The 20,723-nt window shown below is 39.4% G+C and overlaps 1 protein-coding gene across 2 annotated transcripts; it reads left to right on the top strand.

The window, feature by feature from the left end:
* Positions 1-221: 221 nt before the first annotated feature.
* On the top strand, positions 222-17,045 carry LOC123679647 (chromodomain-helicase-DNA-binding protein Mi-2 homolog). 2 transcript variants are annotated; one of them, XM_045617038.1, is made up of 12 exons: positions 222-418; positions 738-817; positions 908-1,033; positions 1,093-1,231; positions 1,293-1,438; positions 1,497-1,646; positions 1,734-1,883; positions 2,633-2,875; positions 2,941-7,113; positions 14,343-14,537; positions 14,594-14,759; positions 16,670-17,045. In XM_045617038.1, the coding sequence occupies exons 1-12, from the start codon at positions 382-384 to the stop codon at positions 16,804-16,806; spliced, it is 5,742 nt and encodes a 1,913-aa protein (XP_045472994.1). In that variant the 5' UTR covers positions 222-381; the 3' UTR covers positions 16,807-17,045. The 2 variants fall into 2 exon arrangements, with proteins under 2 accessions (XP_045472994.1, XP_045472993.1); XM_045617037.1 differs by having other exon boundaries at positions 735-817.
* The last annotated feature ends 3,678 nt before the right edge of the window (positions 17,046-20,723 follow it).

Here is a 20,723-nt window from a genome sequence, read left to right as displayed (position 1 = left end):
ATATTTGACTAGAAATTATTTTAACTCATTAGATACACGTGAAATTTGTGTTTCCTGAATTTCATATGGAATAAAATTGATATCTTCTGTTAAAATCCTGGATGACCTGAAACGAGCATCCTCCTGATACTTATGAACTACTTCAGAACCACAGTTGACAGCTTCGAACATAATCCTATTATCTATTCTATGTTTAAACGCGTTCACAGATCATAAAATATCTGTGGCACGCGTCATACAATACAAATGGCGGATGTTGTATGTGTATAGCGCCAAGTACTTCGAAAAAAAATTGATATAAATCTAAACAATAAAACTAATCCAAATATTCCCTTACGGGAAATTAAAAGAAGAACATTGTGAGTACTGATAGAAATCACAATGGCATCTGACGAAGAGATGGAAGAATCTTTTGCCGGTAAGTCATAAGAATCTAATATGAAACCGCTTTGTTTTTGAAAATGTAAAATGTTATTCAGAGAGGCTAAATTATCATTTCAAACAATGAAACAAATTCAACATCATACACATATTCAATCCTGCAAGACACTATGTTTTTTGGGAGATCTTTCTTTGATTTCATTGATACATAATTAATTAGTATTAACTACCTACTGCGCCTGTGTTTTTTGCCTCCTTCCACTTTTCATTTCCTACTCTTGAACTCGAATAACATTAGAATACTTTGAATTTTCTTCAACTCGACCTTTATTTGTGAATTTGAATTTTTTTAGCAGAAGAAGATGCTGGTGATGAAGGTTCAGGCAATCAAGTTGAAAATGAGCCAGAATCTGAAGATGGAGCACCTAAAGAAGTGGTAAAACAAATTGCTTCAAACAATTTTATGAGTACCAAATTCAATTGGTGGTGAATAATAATGGGTTCTCATCGGAATTTTTTCTTTTAGGAAGAAGATGATGACTATGAACCAGATGACAGTCGTAAACGTAAAAAAGGAAAGAAACGAAAAGCAAGAAGTGATGATAAGAAGGGTAAAAAAAAGAAGAAAAAGAAGAAAAATGATAGTGGTGATGTTAGTTTCTCTCAGTGGAATTTGGGTGATTGTGTATTAAATTTTATTTAAACTTGTAGGAGAGTGATTTTGGTGCAGAAGAAGAGAACGGTGGTGATTCAGATTATGGATCGAGTAGGAAGAGCAGAAAGTCTAGGGGATCCACTAAGCATTCTGCACCTCCAACACCTGTTCAAGAGAGTAATGCTGCAGCAGGAGGTATTATATATTAGAACTTCCTTCAATTATCAAGTTAACTTTCATTTTCAATTTTTTTCAGGAATGCCTACCATTGATGAAGTTTGTTCAACTTTCGGACTAACTGATGTTAATTTAGAATATTCTGAAACTGATTTCCAGAATTTTACTACATATAAGCTTTTTCAACAACATGTTAGACCTTTACTTGCTAAGGAAAATCCAAAAGTATATAAATTTGATTATTATTATGGAGTACCTTACTTATTTCTTAATTTTTCTGCAGGTTCCTATGTCAAAACTCATGATGTTAGTTGCGGCAAAATGGAGAGAATTTTCGAATATCAATCCACATTTACAGCAAGAACAGGCTTCTGCAAGTACTTCAGAACCTGAGTACACCAAAACTACAAGACCAAGAACCTCAACCGTTAAGGTATTTTACATTAACAGTAGAATTTGAAAAATATTACAGCAACACTACAACAGGAGGAGAATCAAAATAAACGATTTATTTTTATAGATGGACGAATATGATGACGAGGACGAAGAAGACGATGACGAGGATAGTAAAAAGAGAAAAAGAAGCTCTAGGGGAAGGAAGACTGGAAAGAAGGCTTCCAAAGTTCCCACCCTGAAGATAAAGCTTGGTAAAAGGAAGAGAGGAAGTTCTGTAAGTATTCTTAATTGAATATGATTGATAATTGAAAATATCTGAAACTACACTAATACATTAAATGACCTTGAAACAGAAAATCCATATGTTCTGCCATACCTTGTAGAACAAAATCAGTTGAGAATATCTCATTTTCACATAGATTTCATAGTTTTATTTCATTATTATATGTTGGTACTCGGAACTCTCCTGCCACAGATTTATCTGTCATCTGTCAAGTTTGTGATACAGATAACATTTTTCAGTGCAAAGATCACTAAATGTTATTTATGGAAATAATTCATCAATTAATAATAATAATAATTCAAATAAAAATTCAGTGAATTAGAGTAAATAATGAATAATATTCATAGAGAGGGCTCATTCAATGGTGAATTTGTTTTATTTGAAGATTTAGTGAGAAAAATCAAATAGGTAGTCAATGAAAGATAAAAAACACGTTTAAAGTTGTTGATCATTTTGGTAGTTAGCTTTATTACAAATAAAAAAAAATAATTTTCAAACGGTTTCTGAAAACGAGAAAATTTTGTGTCTGTATTAAAAAAAAAAGGGGCTGTCTCTTTCAAAACAACCTCTGGTCACCTTATTTATGTAACATGTTTCATTTCAAAAGGAGTCTTTTTAGGGAAAAGGAGACTTCACCTGCGATTATGGAACTAGCCATAATCACAAAACTTTTTCTTCATCGAAAAATAAAATGGCCTAAAAACTATAAGTTCGTTTGAAATTCTATTTTTTATTTGAAGGATGAAGAAGGAGATGGCAGTAATGCAGGATCTGATAGAGATTCCGACGCAGAATTCGAGCAGATGCTTCAAGATAACAATGATAAAGAGGATAAAAAGGTACAAGAACAATCAAAAGAAGAAGAAGGCAGTGAAGCTCAAGAAGATGCACCGCCACAGCCTAAGAAAAAGGCAAAAACCAAATTTGGTAGCAAAAGTAAAAGGAGGAGGCGAACCGCCAAGAAGGAAGAAGAACCTTACGAAGTAAGTTTTGAATCTTTAGTTTATTCGTAGAAATTTCATTCTAACTATTTTTTTCTCCGTTTCAGCATCAAGATTACTGCGAGGTTTGTCAGCAGGGTGGCGAAATAATTCTTTGCGACACCTGCCCTAGAGCTTATCATTTGGTTTGTCTCGAACCCGAACTCGAAGAGGCTCCCGAGGGCAAATGGAGTTGTCCCCATTGCGAGAACGAAGGTCCTGCCGATCAGGACGACGACGAGCATCAGGAATTCTGCAGAATCTGCAAAGACGGCGGTGAACTTCTTTGTTGCGATTCTTGTCCCTCCGCTTATCACACCCATTGTCTCAATCCGCCTCTGACCGAAGTCCCCGACGGTGACTGGAAGTGTCCCAGGTGCGGATGTCCGCCATTGAAGGGAAAGGTGGCGAAATTGCTAACTTGGAGATGGGTGGAAGAAAAGCCCAAAGAGGGAGACGAAAAGGGCAGGGTGACTAGACGACGAGAATTCTTCGTCAAGTGGCACGAGAGATCGTATTGGCACTGCGATTGGATAACCGAGATCCAGCTGGACGTGTATCATCCTCTCATGTTCAGGATGTACACCAGAAAATACGACATGGAAGAACCTCCAAAACTGGAGGAACCGATCGACGACAACGATCTCCGCGCCAAGAGATTCCTCTCGATGGGAGGCTCCAAAGACGAGGACTTGGAGGAGAGGTTCTACCGGTACGGTGTGAAACCGGAATGGCTGGTGGTCCATCGGGTTATCAACCACAGGACGATGAGAGACGGACGCACCCTCTATCTCGTGAAATGGAGGGAGTTACCCTATGATCAAGCTACGTGGGAGGAGGAATCCGACGAGATCCCCGGATTGAAGTTGGCCATCGAGTATTACATGGACCTACGAGCTGCGTATACCGGTGCGAAGAAGAAGAAAGGTAGAAAGGGAAAAACACGCGAACTTATGGACGACGAGGAAAAGACTGTCAGACGCTACACCCCTCCACCGGAAAAGCCAACTACGGATCTCAAGAAGAAGTACGACAAACAGCCTCCCTATCTGGACGAAATCGGCATGCAGCTCCATCCGTACCAATTGGAAGGTCTGAATTGGTTGAGGTATTCTTGGGGCCAGGGCATAGACACCATATTGGCCGACGAGATGGGTCTGGGAAAGACCATCCAGACCATCACCTTCCTGTATTCCTTGTACAAGGAGGGACACTGCAAGGGTCCCTTCCTGGTCTCGGTACCGCTCTCCACCATCATCAATTGGGAGAGAGAATTCGAACTGTGGGCCCCGGATTTCTACGTGATAACCTACGTGGGCGACAAGGACTGCAGGGCGGTCATCCGCGAGAACGAGTTGAGTTTCGAGGAGGGGGCCTGCAAAGGAGGCCGTCCTTCCAAAATACGAGCTTCCTCCGTCAAGTTCAACGTGCTGTTGACCAGTTACGAGCTGGTTTCTATCGACGCGGCCTGCCTGGGGTCCATAGAGTGGGCGGTGCTTGTGGTAGACGAAGCCCACAGACTGAAAAGCAACCAATCGAAATTCTTCAGACTGTTGAACGGATACAACATCGCCTACAAACTCCTACTGACCGGTACTCCCCTCCAAAACAACCTAGAAGAACTGTTCCACCTGTTGAACTTCTTGAACAGCCAGAAATTCAACGAACTGGCCACCTTCCAAAACGAATTCGCCGACATCTCGAAAGAGGATCAGGTGAAGAAGTTGCACGAGATGTTGGGACCGCATATGTTGCGTCGTTTGAAGGCCGACGTGCTGAAAAATATGCCTTCCAAGTCCGAATTCATCGTGCGTGTAGAACTGTCCCCGATGCAGAAGAAATACTACAAATACATCCTGACCAGAAACTTCGAAGCTTTGAATCCGAAGGGCGGCGGACAATCGGTATCTTTGCTCAATATTATGATGGATCTCAAGAAATGTTGTAATCATCCGTACTTGTTCCCGGCAGCTTCCGAAGAGGCCCCTGTTGGACCCCACGGAAACTACGAAGTCACGAGTTTGACCAAAGCTTCCGGAAAGCTGGTTCTACTTTCCAAAATGTTGAAAATCCTCCGGGATCAAGGACATCGAGTACTTATTTTCTCGCAGATGACGAAGATGTTGGATATTCTTGAAGATTACCTAGAAGGCGAAGGCTATAAATACGAAAGGATCGATGGAGCTATCACCGGATCGGCGAGGCAAGAAGCTATAGATAGGTTCAACGCCCCCGGAGCACCTCAGTTTGTTTTCTTGCTCTCGACAAGAGCGGGAGGTTTGGGAATCAATCTTGCAACAGCGGACACTGTAATTATTTACGATTCCGATTGGAACCCTCACAACGATATACAAGCCTTCTCCAGAGCCCATCGTATAGGCCAGGCGAACAAAGTTATGATTTATAGATTCGTAACGAGAAATAGTGTCGAAGAAAGAGTTACACAGGTAGCTAAGAGAAAAATGATGTTGACCCATCTGGTTGTGAGACCCGGAATGGGAGGAAAAGGCTCAAATTTCACAAAACAAGAGTTAGATGACATCCTGAGGTTCGGAACTGAAGAACTATTCAAAGAAGACGAAGGAAAAGAGGATGAAGCAATTCATTACGACGATAAAGCTGTAATGGAGTTATTAGACAGATCGAAGCAAGGTATCGAACAGAAAGAAAATTGGGCCAACGAATATCTTAGCTCTTTCAAAGTAGCTAGTTATGTCACTAAAGAAGGAGATAACGAAGAAGAAGTTGACACTGAAATCATAAAACAAGAAGCCGAAAACACCGATCCTGCTTACTGGATAAAGCTTTTACGACACCACTACGAGCAACAACAAGAAGATATCGCCAGGACACTTGGTAAAGGAAAGAGAGTTAGGAAGCAAGTAAATTACAACGACGGTGGTATGACAACCGACACTCGTGAAGACAGCACTTGGCAAGAAAATCTGTCCGACTATAATTCAGATTTCTCTGCAGGATCAGACGAAGATAAGGAAGACGATGACTTCGATGAGAAGAATGATGGTACGGATCTCAGCCGTAGAAGTCGCAGAAGAATGGAAAGGAAGGAAGAAAAAGATAGGCCACTGCCGCCATTGCTGGCTAGAGTTGGAGGAAATATTGAAGTGCTTGGTTTCAACGCTAGACAGAGAAAAGCATTCTTGAATGCTATAATGAGGTACGGCATGCCTCCTCAAGATGCGTTCAATTCCCAATGGTTAGTGAGGGATCTCAGAGGAAAGTCTGAGAAAAATTTCAGAGCTTACGTTTCCTTATTCATGCGACATCTATGTGAGCCCGGCGCAGACAACGCTGAAACATTTGCCGATGGTGTTCCACGAGAAGGTCTGAGTAGACAACATGTTTTGACAAGAATCGGCGTAATGTCTTTGATCAGAAAGAAAGTGCAGGAATTTGAGCACATAAACGGAGAGTATAGTATGCCTGAAGTGATCAAGAAATCTATTTTAGATCAGAACAAGAAAGAAGCACAAGATGACACAAAGAGCACTACAACTAGTACAAGTGCCACACCGGCAACTAGTGCTGCTCCTAGTCCAGCACCAACTCAAGTCGAGAATGTTGAAAAAGAAAAGGAGAAAGAAGAGGGCGATAAAGATAAAGAAGTGAAAGTTGAAAAAGACGATGATAAAGAAAAGGATAAAGACAATGAGAAAGAAAAAGTGGATGAAGTTAAGTCGACTACAGAACAAGAAGGAGAAAAACTTGAAATTCCTCAAGAGAAAATGGAAATTGACGACGATGACAAAGTGAAGAAAGAATCAGAGGAAAACAAAGAAGAAGTAGATAAAGAAAAAGAAGTTAAACAAGATGAAGAAAAGTCTGTTAAAAGCGAAAGTGAATCGGAGAAAAAACCAGAAGTTAAAAGTGAAAAAGAAGAAGTTATTACTATCGACGAAGAAAAGAAAGATAAGAGGGCCGAAGACGCAGAGGAAGCAAAGAAACGTTTCATGTTCAATATAGCAGATGGTGGATTCACAGAATTGCACACTCTGTGGCTGAACGAAGAGAAGGCTGCCACTCCTGGAAGGGAGTACGAAATTTGGCATCGTCGGCACGACTACTGGCTACTGGCCGGTATAGTTACCCATGGTTATGGAAGGTGGCAAGATATACAAGCTGATATAAGATTTTCGATCATCAACGAGCCTTTCAAAATGGACGTTGGCAAGGGTAATTTTCTGGAAATAAAGAACAAGTTTCTTGCAAGAAGGTTCAAGGTAAGTGTATTGAATATATTCAGTGTTTTCTTCATTTTTGTAGTGAATTTTAACAATTTCAATGTGTTGTCTTCAACGTTTCATTTTTATGGTGGATTTATGCACCATACCTAAGATCTAAGGACTAAGAACTAAACCTAAGAATTCAGTGGCGTTTATGCACTCTCTTGTTAGTTTTTAGTTGAGGCATGCGCACGTGCTCGAACTACTTTCTATTTGTTCTGTACTTTGATGTTTGACATTGATATTTATTGCGAAAAAATTAAATTAAATTTTTTCAAATACACCTAATACTTTTCATCGATAAACACCGAATAAAAAACATAAAATGATAGAAACTGGTACTCGTTAATATTGAAATACTATGCGGCGCAGCGCACTTCTATATTTTACCTGAGCCCTTAGTTCTGGTTAACAGTTGGCCTGCTAGTGTTAGTTCTTAGGAAACTTGCATAAACGCCCTCATTGATTTGTTAGCGTTCAATTTTTAGTTCTTAGGTTTAGTCTTAGTTCTTAGGAATGGTGCATAAATCCACCATTAGTAATGGCCTGGATTTAACTTGTCAAATGTCAAAAGATGACAGCTGTCCATCTGGATAGCTGATTTTGAATAGCCCGCTATCTAGTGGGCTATTCAAAATGAAATCTCTTATTGGAGAACCTTCTATTTTACGCAATTTCTTATTTATTTGAACGAATGACTTTTTATTTATTTGCTTATGATAATCAAGATAGTCTTTTTTATTTATTCATAAATGTAATACACTTAAAAACATTAAACGTTAGAACCCATAAGAAAAAAATGAAATAACCTCAATCTAAACTTAGAACATTAATAATAGGAACAGAAATCCCTTTCAACTGATGCATTTGTTTCGATGCCAACATTCGCCACTCCTTATCAATTCATGCTCAAAAATACAACCGTTTTCCACCCCGAAGGGCAAGAAAACGGATATTTTAGGTCTTGCCGAGGCTTGACCTTTCGGAGATTACCCCGCTGATTTCTTTCATGAACATGTGACTATACTTACCCCTCTTACGTGCGGAAGCTACGCCAGAGAGGAGAACTCTCCCCTCCTTACCATTTCTCCTTTGCCGGCTAGGAGTGGCGCTGTTGTCCACAGTGCCCGCGTTTCTTTAGTACCTTCTCTCAAAATGACGGCAAGGCATTACTCAGGTCAAGCCTCGGCAAGACCTAAAATATCCGTTTTCTTGCCCTTCGGGGTGGAAAACGGTTGTATTTTAGCTCTGTGCCTTCGGCTTGACCTTTCGGAGAAGTGTTTGGCATCTGCCGGCATTCAGCGTACTGTGACCATCAGATTAAGAGTAAGGAATAAAACTTCCTCTTTACTCAAAGTAGATAATGTAAAAAAATAAATAAATATTTCTCTAGATTCACAAACAAACCTCAACTCTGTAACAATGTACATATAACTATGAAATATATATATAAATGTAGGAAAGATATATAAATATATATATATATATATATATATATATATATATATATATATATATATATATATAAAGGTTTGAAAGAAAAAACATTTTATTCAATGAACAAGAAATCTGTCCAATGATATTACATGAGAAATCACAGCATCGAGTTTGATGGATCATACTGAGTTGAAGGAACTTCGTAAATTAAGTCTTTTAAATTCGCTTGGTCTTTCAACATTCTTGCAATAGTGCTTGAAAAAGTTATCTGAACCTCGCCAATTACCCTTCTCCAAGATGGAGTCTATTGAAACATTATTTTGAAAATCAAAAGATGCTACTGCGGAACGGATAGACCCGGAACCCAATTCAATTTTCAAATCCTTAAAAGGTTCTTTGAGTCATCCCGCTATTATTGTCCTTGTTGCTGCTCTAACTGCCCCTCTGGTTGTGATAAAAAGAGGGAAAAGATTTTTCTTAGCCCTCCTTCTCTGCTCAGACACTTTAATTAGGAGATTAACCCATTTGACCAGGTCTAAGAGTTCATCTCCCGAACTTCTTAGCTCCCAACCGGATTAGCGATACTTGGTTCGATCCGTTTTAGACCCAAACATAGGCCAGAATGTGATCGTAGAATTCGAAAGCTGGCAGTGATCTTTATCCAGGCTGATGAGTGTAAGATCGTGAATCCTACGACCTGAGGCCAATAGCAACAAGATGGCTGTGTGCCGTGATAATAATAATAATAATATTTATTAATCCTGTGAGAGATACAACAATGTATAGGACAAGTCAATACAATTTCAACGGCTCTATCAAAAATTACAATAGTAAGATTTCTTAACATTCATTTCTATATGTAGTATTTTCATCTTGAATATCTCTTCACATTGTTCACTTGTATGATTATTGAGACTTAGGGTTCTTCTTCTCTCCTTTTTCGCTGGTGAAAATAATGTACTGTGGATCTATTTGGCCAATTCGATTCTATCATCACTTTGTCATTTTCACCAGTGGGAATAAGGACTTTAAAAGACGAGTAACTATTTGGGAATCGTGATTTAATTGGCTTACATATCACTTCAGAGAAATTCTGTTTTAAAAACGTTGTAAGATCCTCAGCTGCAGTGTTAGGTTTAAGGTTTGTTACATGCAGTGCCTTGTATTTCTTGATCCCCTCTACAGCTGATGGACCCGAGAATGTTCCTGAAATTAATGCAGGACGGTAGCCTCGGGAGCATCAGTTACAGTATGTCGATCACGATCGCTTTGCTGAACCTTAGCGTTATTCCCGTTGCCTGCGTTTGTTTGTTTATTTAATTTTTTGTTCAATTGCGTTATAATGGAATCTTTTTTTTTTTTTTTTTTTTTTTTTTTTTTTTTTTTTGTGATGTTATCTTCTAGGATAGAGATTTTATAATTCATTAATTCGATATTTTCTTCCAGTATAGAGTTTTTACTTTCCAGTTCGGCAATTATCTTAAACAAGAGATCTTGTCGGTCTGAATCTTTATCGATTAAATTAGACGGAGTTTTCACTTGTAGGTCGGTTCCGACAGCTGTATTCATATCTGAATTGTAATTCACCTTCTCGCCAGTCGATGAAATCGCAAATTTCTGGTCACAACACTTCGAAATTTTCAATCCACAACTATTATGAAATACTTTAGTGCATGAATTACACTTTACACTAATTTTCGCAATATTTCTTTTGCAATAAGCGCACTTGTTTGGATTACTTGGAAGATCGTCGCTAACAACATCGTTATCTGTTGAAGCCATATTGCATACTGAAAAAAACTATTCTGATCCGGGGGATGTGACTTCAACCAGTTTACTAGATCTAGGATATTCCAAATGGTTGACTTGGGCGTAAGACATGCCGAGGTCTTGAGGCCTATGGCTTTCAACATCGTTTTAATCAATGGATGCCCTGACAGTCGTTCTGCGCCCTCGGGTGAAGAGAGAGTTATCACCACCGACTTATGGACCAGGATCGTCGACAGAGCTAATTTTTTAACTCTGAACAAAAAGACAGATATGCACAAATATCTGATGCGCTTGGCCCATTGGATCTCACACCCGACCTTTCGCACCAAGACCTCCATTGTTTCCAGGCCGAGTGATAGGTTCGTAAGGTTGAATCTCTCCAAGCACCCTGAAGAAGTGCGACATCATCTGGTGATAGGCCTGACATTAACGGAGTCCACCCCGTACCTTCCAAACTTCCAAACGAAGGTCCTCTGATCTAGGCGGAGGAAGATCGGTTGAAAGATCAATAAGAGCGTGGGACAAATTCCTTAGAATTATTGGAGCTTCTAGAGCTCTGTGTTTGAGGTCTGCCCTCCAGAATACCTTCTCCCAACGTGGGACTACTAGAATGAAAGTTCCTTGGGATTTGTTCGAATTTTGCAGAACTCTGGGAATTAGAGGAGGTGGTGGGAAAATCCAGGCGAGCCTGAACACCCAGGGTCTGCTGAACGCGTTTATGAACACTGCTCGCGTGTCTCTCGCATCTATCGTTACTTATTCTGGAACTACTCTCGATCGGTTCGTCGCAAACAAATATATTTGCGGGATTCCCCAATTGGAAAAAAAAAAAAAAAAAAATCATCGATGTCACCTCCGCTTTTATATGCCAATCGGGAAGAATCTGACAGGCAATCTGCCATTGTGTTGCAATATCCGGGAAGGTAGTTGGGAAATATGGATATCCGAAATTCGTGTGTTATCGAAAGTATCTATCTCGTTAGTTCCAAAAGTCTTTGATTTCGTCCCCCCTTGATTTCTCAAGTAGGCCACAACAGTTATGTTGTCTGACTGTATCATCAGGGATTTTTCCACCAATAATTTCTTCAATTTCTTCACGGCTATAAGCACGGTGAACAATTCCTTCCTGTTGATATGCCAGGCTTCCTGAGTCTGTGTCCACGTCCCCGACATCTGAGTCTCGCTCATTTGAAAGCCCCAACCCATGTCCGATGCGTCTGTTGACAAAAACATTGTCGGCTCGGAGATGAAAATCCTTCCGGGAGTGGAAAGGTTCTGTAACCACCATCGACAATCGGCTAGAGCCTCCTTGGGACACGGAAATTTCTTTCTCGGTCGGATCTCTGGCAACCGTTTGCTTGTCCGTTGAAGCCTTCTCGTAAAGAGGCGTCCCATAGGGGTAACCAGAGACGCAAAACCTAGCCTGCCTATCAAGGATTTTCCTGACTCCTAGCTCCAAGTACCCTTGCTCACCAACTGGTGTAAGCGCTCTCGAATTCGTTGAGTCTTCTTGGAGGGTAAGGTCTTTCTGTTCTGTTCGGTGTCCCAAATTATACCCAAAACTGTACTGATTTCAGTGCCTCCAAATTGGACTTTTCTAGGTTTTGATTCACCAGACGAAAACTCTTGGGATTTAAATACCCATTGAGACGCCGAAGATTGAAAATCTGCCTCATCGTTCCGTCTTGTTTCGGGACTAAAAATAGTTGAGATAAGATGACTCGACCCCTTTAGATTGAGTTTTTGCTAAATCATCCAGGCGAGCGCAAATTGAAGCAACCATTGTATCCACCTTATTTTCAAGAAGGGTGACTCGATCAAACCTTGGTCTCTCCACAACTTGCTCCTTTGAAGAATATCTTCGAAGTTTACCCTGGGAGTCTTCAGACATTTCTTCATCTGAACCAGCTTCTGACTTCTCCCCCAACCGGTCTGAAGCTTTTTGCTGGATATAAGCAAAGGTTTCATATCTCTAACCGCCTGATTGAAGATTTCGGATTGGGCGGCCGAACCTCTTATTGCATTGGAAACAAATGGGGGACTCATAATCAGGGCCCTGCAGAAGGCCCATTCTAACATAGACACTTTGATGTCCCTGTAGGTTTTTTCCGACAGATGATCCGCTTCTGGAGAAAAAGTCCTCACTACTCCCAGAGTAGGAAGTGCAAACCTGATTTTGTTGAGGACCAGGGGATCAACTAGATTTCCTAGCACCTGCTCTTTCGTCAGCTGGGCCACCTTCCACTCGGTCCAACCCTCTGGCAAGTGTTCCTGAGCCAAAAGTTTCATCCTTTCCAAAATCAAATTATCATTTTCTGTCTCTGCAGATTCTTCAAGCAGTTCGCCGATTTTGATAAAGTGAGTTGGCAGTGCCATTTGGCAAATAGAGAGTTAAATTAGAAGGTCTGAAATGTTCAAGACTAAATAGTCCTTCTCAGCTAACCCTGAAAGAGTGGTACAGATATTCAGCTGAACAGCCGATCGACTGCCTCAGTAAAACAGAGTTTTTTGGCTGCGTTTGCAGAGCTTTTCAGTTGCGTTTATGAAGCCTTCCGGCTGCGTTTGTGAAACCTTTCGATTGCGTCAGCAGAGCCTTCCGGCTGCGTTTGTGGAGCCATTCGGCTGCATGAGCAGAGCCTGTCGGCTGCATGAGTGGAGCCCTTTCGGATGCATGAGCAGAGCCTTTCGGCTGCTTTTGTGGAGCCTTTCGGCTGCATGAGCAGAGCCTTTCGGCCGCATGAGCAGAGCCTTCCGACTGCATGAGCAGAGCCTTTCGCTGCATGAGCAGAGCCTTTCGGCTGCTTTTGTGGAGCCTGTCGGCTGCATGAGCAGAGCCTTTCGGCTGCTATTGTGGAGCCTTTCGGCTGCATGAGCAGAGCCTTTCGGCTGCTTTTGTGGAGCCTGTCGGCTGCATGAGCAGAGCCTTTCGGCTGCTTTTGTGGAGCCTTTCGTCTGCATGAGCAGAGCCTTTCGGCTGCTTTTGTGGAGCCTGTCGGCTGCATGAGCAGAGCCTTTCGGCTGCTTTTGTGGAGCCTTTCGGCTGCATGAGCAGAGCCTTTCGGCTGCTATTGTGGAGCCTTTCGGCTGCATGAGCAGAGCCTTTCGGCTGCTTTTGTGGAGCCTGTCGGCTGCATGAGCAGAGCCTTTCGGCTGCTTTTGTGGAGCCTGTCGGCTGCGTTTGCTGTGCCTTTCGGCTGCGTCTGCGGAAGCGGACGGCTGCGTCTGCGGAGGCGGACGGCTGCGTCTGCGGAGCCTTTCGGCTGCGTCTTCGGAGACAGACGGCTACAGTTGCGGAGGCGATCGGCTGATCTTAGTAGAACGTAGCTTCCTACAACGAAAAAAGGGATAATTCATAAACTTACCTTTCCAAATGGGACCCCTAGGCACCGGAAAGATAATTTCACAATTCCGAACACTACGCAGTGTTAAACGATCGTAATAACAACGAACGTTTTTATTTCGTTTAGTACTTGTTCACTAGTCGAGAATCAACAGCGTACTAAAGAAACGCGGGCACTGTGGACAACAGCGCCACTCCTAGCCGGCAAAGGAGAAATGGTAAGGAGGGGAGAGTTCTCCTCTCTGGCGTAGCTTCCGCACGTAAGAGGGGTAAGTATAGTCACATGTTCATGAAAGAAATCAGCGGGGTAATCTCCGAAAGGTCAAGCCGAAGGCACAGAGCTAAAATAGTTTATTCATAAAAAAATTTTTGTGTTTCAAAAGGGTCAATGTTTTTCTCAGTTTAATGATTTAGCTATTGTGAAGTTATGAAAAAAGGATTCCTGATAATGCATTCAACAATCAAATCAATATTCTCCACGCCTATGGTTCGCACACACAATCGGCTATCTCGATTGTGATTGGTGACACTAAACTTCCATCTCTCTTGTATTCGGGACCGAGCACAAATGTTTACTTTCCGATCCTTCTATCTATATTCTAAGATCGTAAATAATAAAGGAAAAAATCATTTGATTGTACCCAAACTACTATTATAAACATATACCTTTTTTTTTCAGCTTCTTGAACAAGCACTCGTTATCGAAGAGCAATTGCGAAGAGCTGCATATTTGAACCTTGCGCAAGATCCAAATCATCCAGCCATGTCTCTCAATGCAAGATTTGCAGAGGTTGAATGTTTGGCAGAATCTCATCAACATTTAAGCAAAGAATCGTTGGCCGGCAATAAACCAGCTAACGCCGTACTGCATAAGGTAAATAGGTAGCTTCAATTACCGCAGCAGAAAATTTAATTTTTCTCTTTTTCAAGGTGCTCAATCAGTTGGAGGAGCTTTTGTCAGACATGAAGTCTGATGTTTCAAGACTGCCAGCTACGCTTGCACGGATACCTCCGGTTGCTCAGAGATTACAGATGTCGGAACGCAGCATTTTGTCTAGGCTTGCTGCTACTGCTTCATCTAATACTCAGCCAGCAGGTATGTTATATTTAACAGATTGAATAAAAAGTTTTTTAAATATATTTATTCGGAATATAAAAAAAATTATTTTTGAGAAATAACTTTGAAGTGCTTCATTATGACCATCTTAAGCACGAAGCACTTCATATCTCCAGAGAAATTCATCAACTAAAAGAGTTATTTCATTGGATCTTTTGAAATGGTCCAACCTGTATAACAATTATTGATTATCAATTATTATAGAACTATACTAAATTCTTAGCTGTGGGTGTCGACAATATAGTGGGACAAGAAGAACTGTTTTTTATGCTTTATTGCTTTGAAAATGTTTAAATGTGGTTTCTGATTTGTACTAATTGTTTTATTTTATTTGATGTCACCATTACATATGTATAATTGTTTTGATACAGACAATTTTATATTAATTTTAGCCCCGGTGCACACATCCGACATTTGCAGTTGCGACACCGTTGCGGTGTCGTACGCTAGTGTGCATGCTCCCATTTGATTCTTCGTACCACAGCCCGCATGATGTCAGTTACGACGTCGCAACGGCACGGCGGGTAGTGTGTATGCTCCCATTTGATTCTTTGTACCACAGCCCGCATGATGTCAGTTACGACGTCGCAACGGCACGGCGGGTAGTGTGCATGCTCCCATTTGATTCGTTGTACCACAGGCCGCAAGTACGACACAGCAACGGTGTCGTAACTGCAAAAGTCGGATGTGTGCACCGGGGCTATGAGTATTAATGAATAAACCATAAACATAACCACAAAAATATCTTCAGGGTTTGCAGCTCTGTGTGATTGTGCCAGACATCTGTCAGAAATAGGCGTAAAATAACAGGCCAATTGAAAAGTCCCCGGTCTACCAAGTAAAATACATTTTTTTGGAAAAATTCGATTTTATTATTCAACATAGTTGCCTTTCGAGGGCGATACAGCGATTATAGCGATCTTACAACTTTTCGATACCGTTTTTGTAGTATGATTTGTCTTTCGCTTCGGCGATTACTTCTTCATTGGCGCTAAATTTCTATCCAGCGAGCATTCTTTTGAGGTCTGGGAACAGGAAAAAGAACAGATCTGGCGAATACGGTGGATGCAGATGCAATTCGAAGCCCAATTCATGCAGTTTTGCATTTGTTTTCATTGAGTTGTGACACGGCGCTTTGTCTTGATGAAACAGCACGGTTTTTTTTTTCAAATGAGTCCGTTTTTTAACGATTTCATCCTTTAAACGATCCAATAACGCTATATAATAATCGCTGTTGATGGTCTGGCCCTTTTGGAGGTAATCAATGAATACTATACCTTGCGCATCCCAGAATACGGATGCCATAAACTTGCCAGCTGACTGTTGTGTTTTTCCTCGCTCTGGATTCGGTTTATCGTGTGCAGTCCACTCAGCTGACTGTCGTTTGGACTCCGGAGTGAAATGATGGAGCCATGTTTCATCCATTGTCACATATCGACGCAAAAATTCAGGTTTATTGCACTTGAAGAGCTTCAAACACAGTTCAGAATTATTAACACGTTGTTGCTTTTGATCGATTGTGAGCTTGCGCTGAACCCATTTTGCATGCAGCTTTCTCATGTACAAATATTCTAGAATGATATGATGTACACGTTCAGATGATATTTTCACAATGTCTGCTATCTCGAACAACTTCACTTTACGGTCATTCAAAATTATTTTGTGAACTTTTCGATTTTTTCGTCGGTGACAGCCTCTTTTGGGCGTCCACTGCGTTGGCCGTCTTCGGTGCTCATTTCACCACATTTTAATTTAACATACTAATCAATGATGGTTGATGATCTTCACAAAACTTGAAAACAAACGCTCTCTTTCGTATTTGAATGTGTAAACTTTTGAATGTCTGTTATTAATTGGCTCAAATTATTTATGAACACTAAATTTTTCAGCTCAAGTGATGAGCCAATATCCAGCAGGCTTTAGCGCTACGAACCTTCCGGGCTTTGCAGCAGCTGCTGCCAACTTTGCCAATTTCAGGCCACAGTATTCGGTACCTGGTCAACCACCTACAGGATTTCCCTCTTAAATGATGCATCAGTGATGTCGTGGACTGGACCTCATTTTTTTCCGAAGACACATAATTCCATGTTTATATTTTTGAAAGTAGAATTTCATAGTGTTATGTAAGGATCTTATTTATTTAGAATGTAAAGTGTCTTGTGGTGAAATTTTCTTGGCGTAACGCTGAGTTCGATTGACTCTTTTGATGTAGATAAAAGTTTTAATTTCTAAAATCCCTTTATTTAAATACAGGCTTTAAATTTCCACATTTTTTTCATATATCGGCATCGATGTACCTTACTATTCAAAAGGATATATTGAAAGTATGACTAGACGGTATCTTTAGAAAAATATATATAAATATCTTGTCATATTTTCTATAAATTGTTTTTATATATACAGCTTGTTTTGTTGCAGTTGAAGGGAAGTATAAATAGGTGTTTTGATACTTTTGAACTGAATCCCGCCTATTCGAAACAAGCCCTTTCAGAATAAGAGCATTTAGGTATACTTCCTAATGTTACAATATAATTATTTCATTACAAAGAGGTTCTTGGTTTTTAGCATTCTTATAATAAAAAATCCTAAATAAGTTGGATTTTATTGAACCTTACTCACTATTTTGTGAGATTCTGTTCCATTTCTTGTTGTCTTAAAATAGTTGAGACAATTAATATTGTTCAGAAAGACATTCAAGTTAAAAATGATATTAAAATGCCTTTTCAAAGTCTAGTCAGATTAAAATCTTAATTGTCTTATCTATAACGTCATTGCAATTACATTATGTTAAAAGTTGCATTAATTGATTGTTTTAAATGTTTGCTTATCCGAACCACAAGTGGAGTTTGAGTGTCCTCTGTTATTTGTAGATTTTTTTGAAAGACGACGACTAGATAAATTTCGATTAAAAAATAGATGTATTGAAGAATTTGCCTATAAGACATCTATACACAAATTACTAAACTAATACTAGCCGCTGTGTATCAAGAATAGAATCCTGTAACTACTTTTTCTTAGTTTGAGCTACTTTCGCTAGATGTCACTATAGAATCTGTTTAAAAAAAAATCGGCGAATGCGCTTAAATATAGCATATTCGCCAAAAATACTCTGGCGAAAAAGTTTCTTATCAGATCAGTTTTAAAATTTGATATTACAAAGAATTTTCAAGTCTAAGCACATATCTGCTATTTCCTTTAAAGAACTTGGAGCTGTTATATCTTTCATGGGAATTTACGAAAGAAACAAAAATTCGCATGGGATCACCGTCAAAATTAGATATCATAAAAATTTTCATGTTGAATATCTACCGTTTCTCCTATCATGCATGAAACATGAAATATTTCAAATTTTTGTAGAAAAATTTTCTTGGTACAATCGATGCCAAATTCAGAATCTACCATCTCGAAACAACTAAAAACTAATAAAATGTTTGAATTTGATCGATTTTTTCAGAAAAACCAAGGACCTTGGATATTTTTCCGCCAAAAAAATTTTACGATTCATATCGACTTCAAAATTTGTTGTTATGCAGAATGTGTCATGCTGAATTCTTATTAACAATTGGTTCCTCCTTAGAAGCCCACAAAATTGAGTTACATCGATTTTTGTGAGAGGAATTGACCCGCCCTCTGGTGGCCAAACTCTGAGGCCTTGAAAATGGGTATACAAGCCCCAAAACTAAGACATCCAGTTGCGTGTAAATTGTGCTTTTGCGGTGTAGAAAAATTTTTTTGGTGTGAATAGATGCCAAATTCGGAATCTACGACCTTGAATCCCTTCAAAACCATCAAAAAATGTTCGAATTCGATTGGTCGATTTTTTCGGAAAAACCAAGACTATAACCTTGGATATTTTTTCGCCAAAAAAAGTTTTTGTTTCGGATCAACTTCAAAATTTGATATTCTGTAGAATTTTCGATTCTGAATCCGATTCTGCAATCAGTTCCTTTCTAGAAGCTTCCAAAATTGAGTTATTCCCATTTTTGTGGGAAAATTTTCGAAGTGGTTAGCCTGCCCTCTGGTGGCGAATATAGGAACCTTGTAAAATGGTAATCCTTTGAAAATCGGTCGATTTTTAATTTAAACACGCTTCAAAATTGGACGTTATGAAGAGTTTGTCATGCTTAATTCCTATTTTTCATCAGTTTCTCCATAGAAACCCCTAAATTGAGTAATTTCTAGTTTTGTGGGAACATCTTCAAAGAGGGTTTGATTGGAGAATATTTTGTACGTTGAACGTCAATCCTTATGGTTTGACGGTGCATGCACTCAAAACTAATACAGATGTGATGGCATATCAATTATTTCAGTTTTTCTTTATAATACAAAACTTCGGTTTATTAAAGTATTTGCCTAAAAGCCATCTATACACAAATTACTAAACTAATACTTGCCGCTGCCTACCAAGAGTAGAATCCTGTAACTACTTTTCCTTGGTTTGAGCTACTTTCGCTAGATGTCACTATAGAATCTGTTTAAAAAATAATCGGCGAATGCGCTTAAATTGTATAGCACAACCGCCAAACAGCGTATAGTTTGGGAATACTTTGAGGAGAAAGTTTCTTATCAGATCAGTTTTAAAATTTGATAATCCAAAAAATTGTCAGTTCTGAGCACATACCTGCTATTAGATGTTTCCTGAAAAAAAATTGGAGCTGTTATCTTGTGTTTTGTGCGAATTTACGAGAAAAATTCACTAGTAAATGAAATTTTTGTAATTTTAAAGAAAAACTGAATTAATTGATAATTTCTTTTCTCTAGACCATAAGGATTGACGTTCAACGTACAAAATATTCTCCAATCAAACCCTCTTTGAAGATGTTCCCACAAAACTAGAAATTACTCATTTAGGGGTTTCTATGGAGAAACTGATGAAAAATAGGAATTAAGCATGACAAACTCTTCATAACGTCCAATTTTGAAGCGTGTTTAAATTAAAAATCGACCGATTTTCAAAGGATTACCATTTTACAAGGTTCCTATATTTGCCACCAGAGGGCAGGCTAACCACTTCGAAAATTTTCCTACAAAAATGGGAATAACTCAATTTTGGAAGCTTCTAGAAAGGAACTGATTGCAGAATCGGATTCAGAATCGAAAATTCTACAGAATATCAAATTTTGAAGTTGATCCGAAACAAAAACTTTTTTTGGCGAAAAAATATCCAAGGTTATAGTCTTGGTTTTTCCGAAAAAATCGACCAATCGAATTCGAACATTTTTTGATGGTTTTGAAGGGATTCAAGGTCGTAGATTCCGAATTTGGCATCTATTCACACCAAAAAAATTTTTCTACACCGCAAAAGCACAATTTACACGCAACTGGATGTCTTAGTTTTGGGGCTTGTATACCCATTTTCAAGGCCTCAGAGTTTGGCCACCAGAGGGCGGGTCAATTCCTCTCACAAAAATCGATGTAACTCAATTTTGTGGGCTTCTAAGGAGGAACCAATTGTTAATAAGAATTCAGCATGACACATTCTGCATAACAACAAATTTTGAAGTCGATATGAATCGAAAAATTTTTTTGGCGGAAAAATATCCAAAGTCCTTGGTTTTTCTGAAAAAATCGATCAAATTCAAACATTTTAATTAGTTTTTAGTGGTTTCGAGATAGTAGATTCTGAATTTGGCATCGATTCTACAAAAAAAAATTTTCTACAAAAATTTGAAATATTTTATGTTTCGTGCATGATAGGATGAACGGTAGATATTCAACATGAAAATTTGTTTATGATATCTAATTTTGACGGTGATCCCATGCGAATTTTTTTTCTTTCGTAAATTCCCATGAAAGATAATATAACAGCTTCAAGTTCTTTCAGGAAAGATCAAATAGCAGATATGTGCTTAGACTTGAAAATTCTTTGTAATATCAATTTTTAAAGCTGATCTGATAAGAAACAGAAACTTTTTCGTATTTTAGACGGATGTGCTATATTTA

This window comes from Harmonia axyridis, chromosome 5 (assembly GCF_914767665.1).
Source record: "Harmonia axyridis chromosome 5, icHarAxyr1.1, whole genome shotgun sequence".
In the NCBI taxonomy this organism is placed as follows: Eukaryota; Metazoa; Arthropoda; class Insecta; order Coleoptera; family Coccinellidae; genus Harmonia; species Harmonia axyridis.
Note: the sequence above shows the minus strand (reverse complement) of the source record. Positions and strands in the feature narration are given on the sequence as shown.

Bases quoted from the DNA above. Each gene is read 5' to 3' on its own strand.
- LOC123679647 (XM_045617037.1), top strand. From the start codon at position 382: ATGGCATCTGACGAAGAGATGGAAGAATCTTTTGCCG. The intron at 1,232-1,292 runs GTATTATATATT...AATTTTTTTCAG, and splicing joins GAGTAATGCTGCAGCAGGAG to GAATGCCTACCATTGATGAA. The intron at 1,439-1,496 runs GTATATAAATTT...ATTTTTCTGCAG, and splicing joins TTGCTAAGGAAAATCCAAAA to GTTCCTATGTCAAAACTCAT.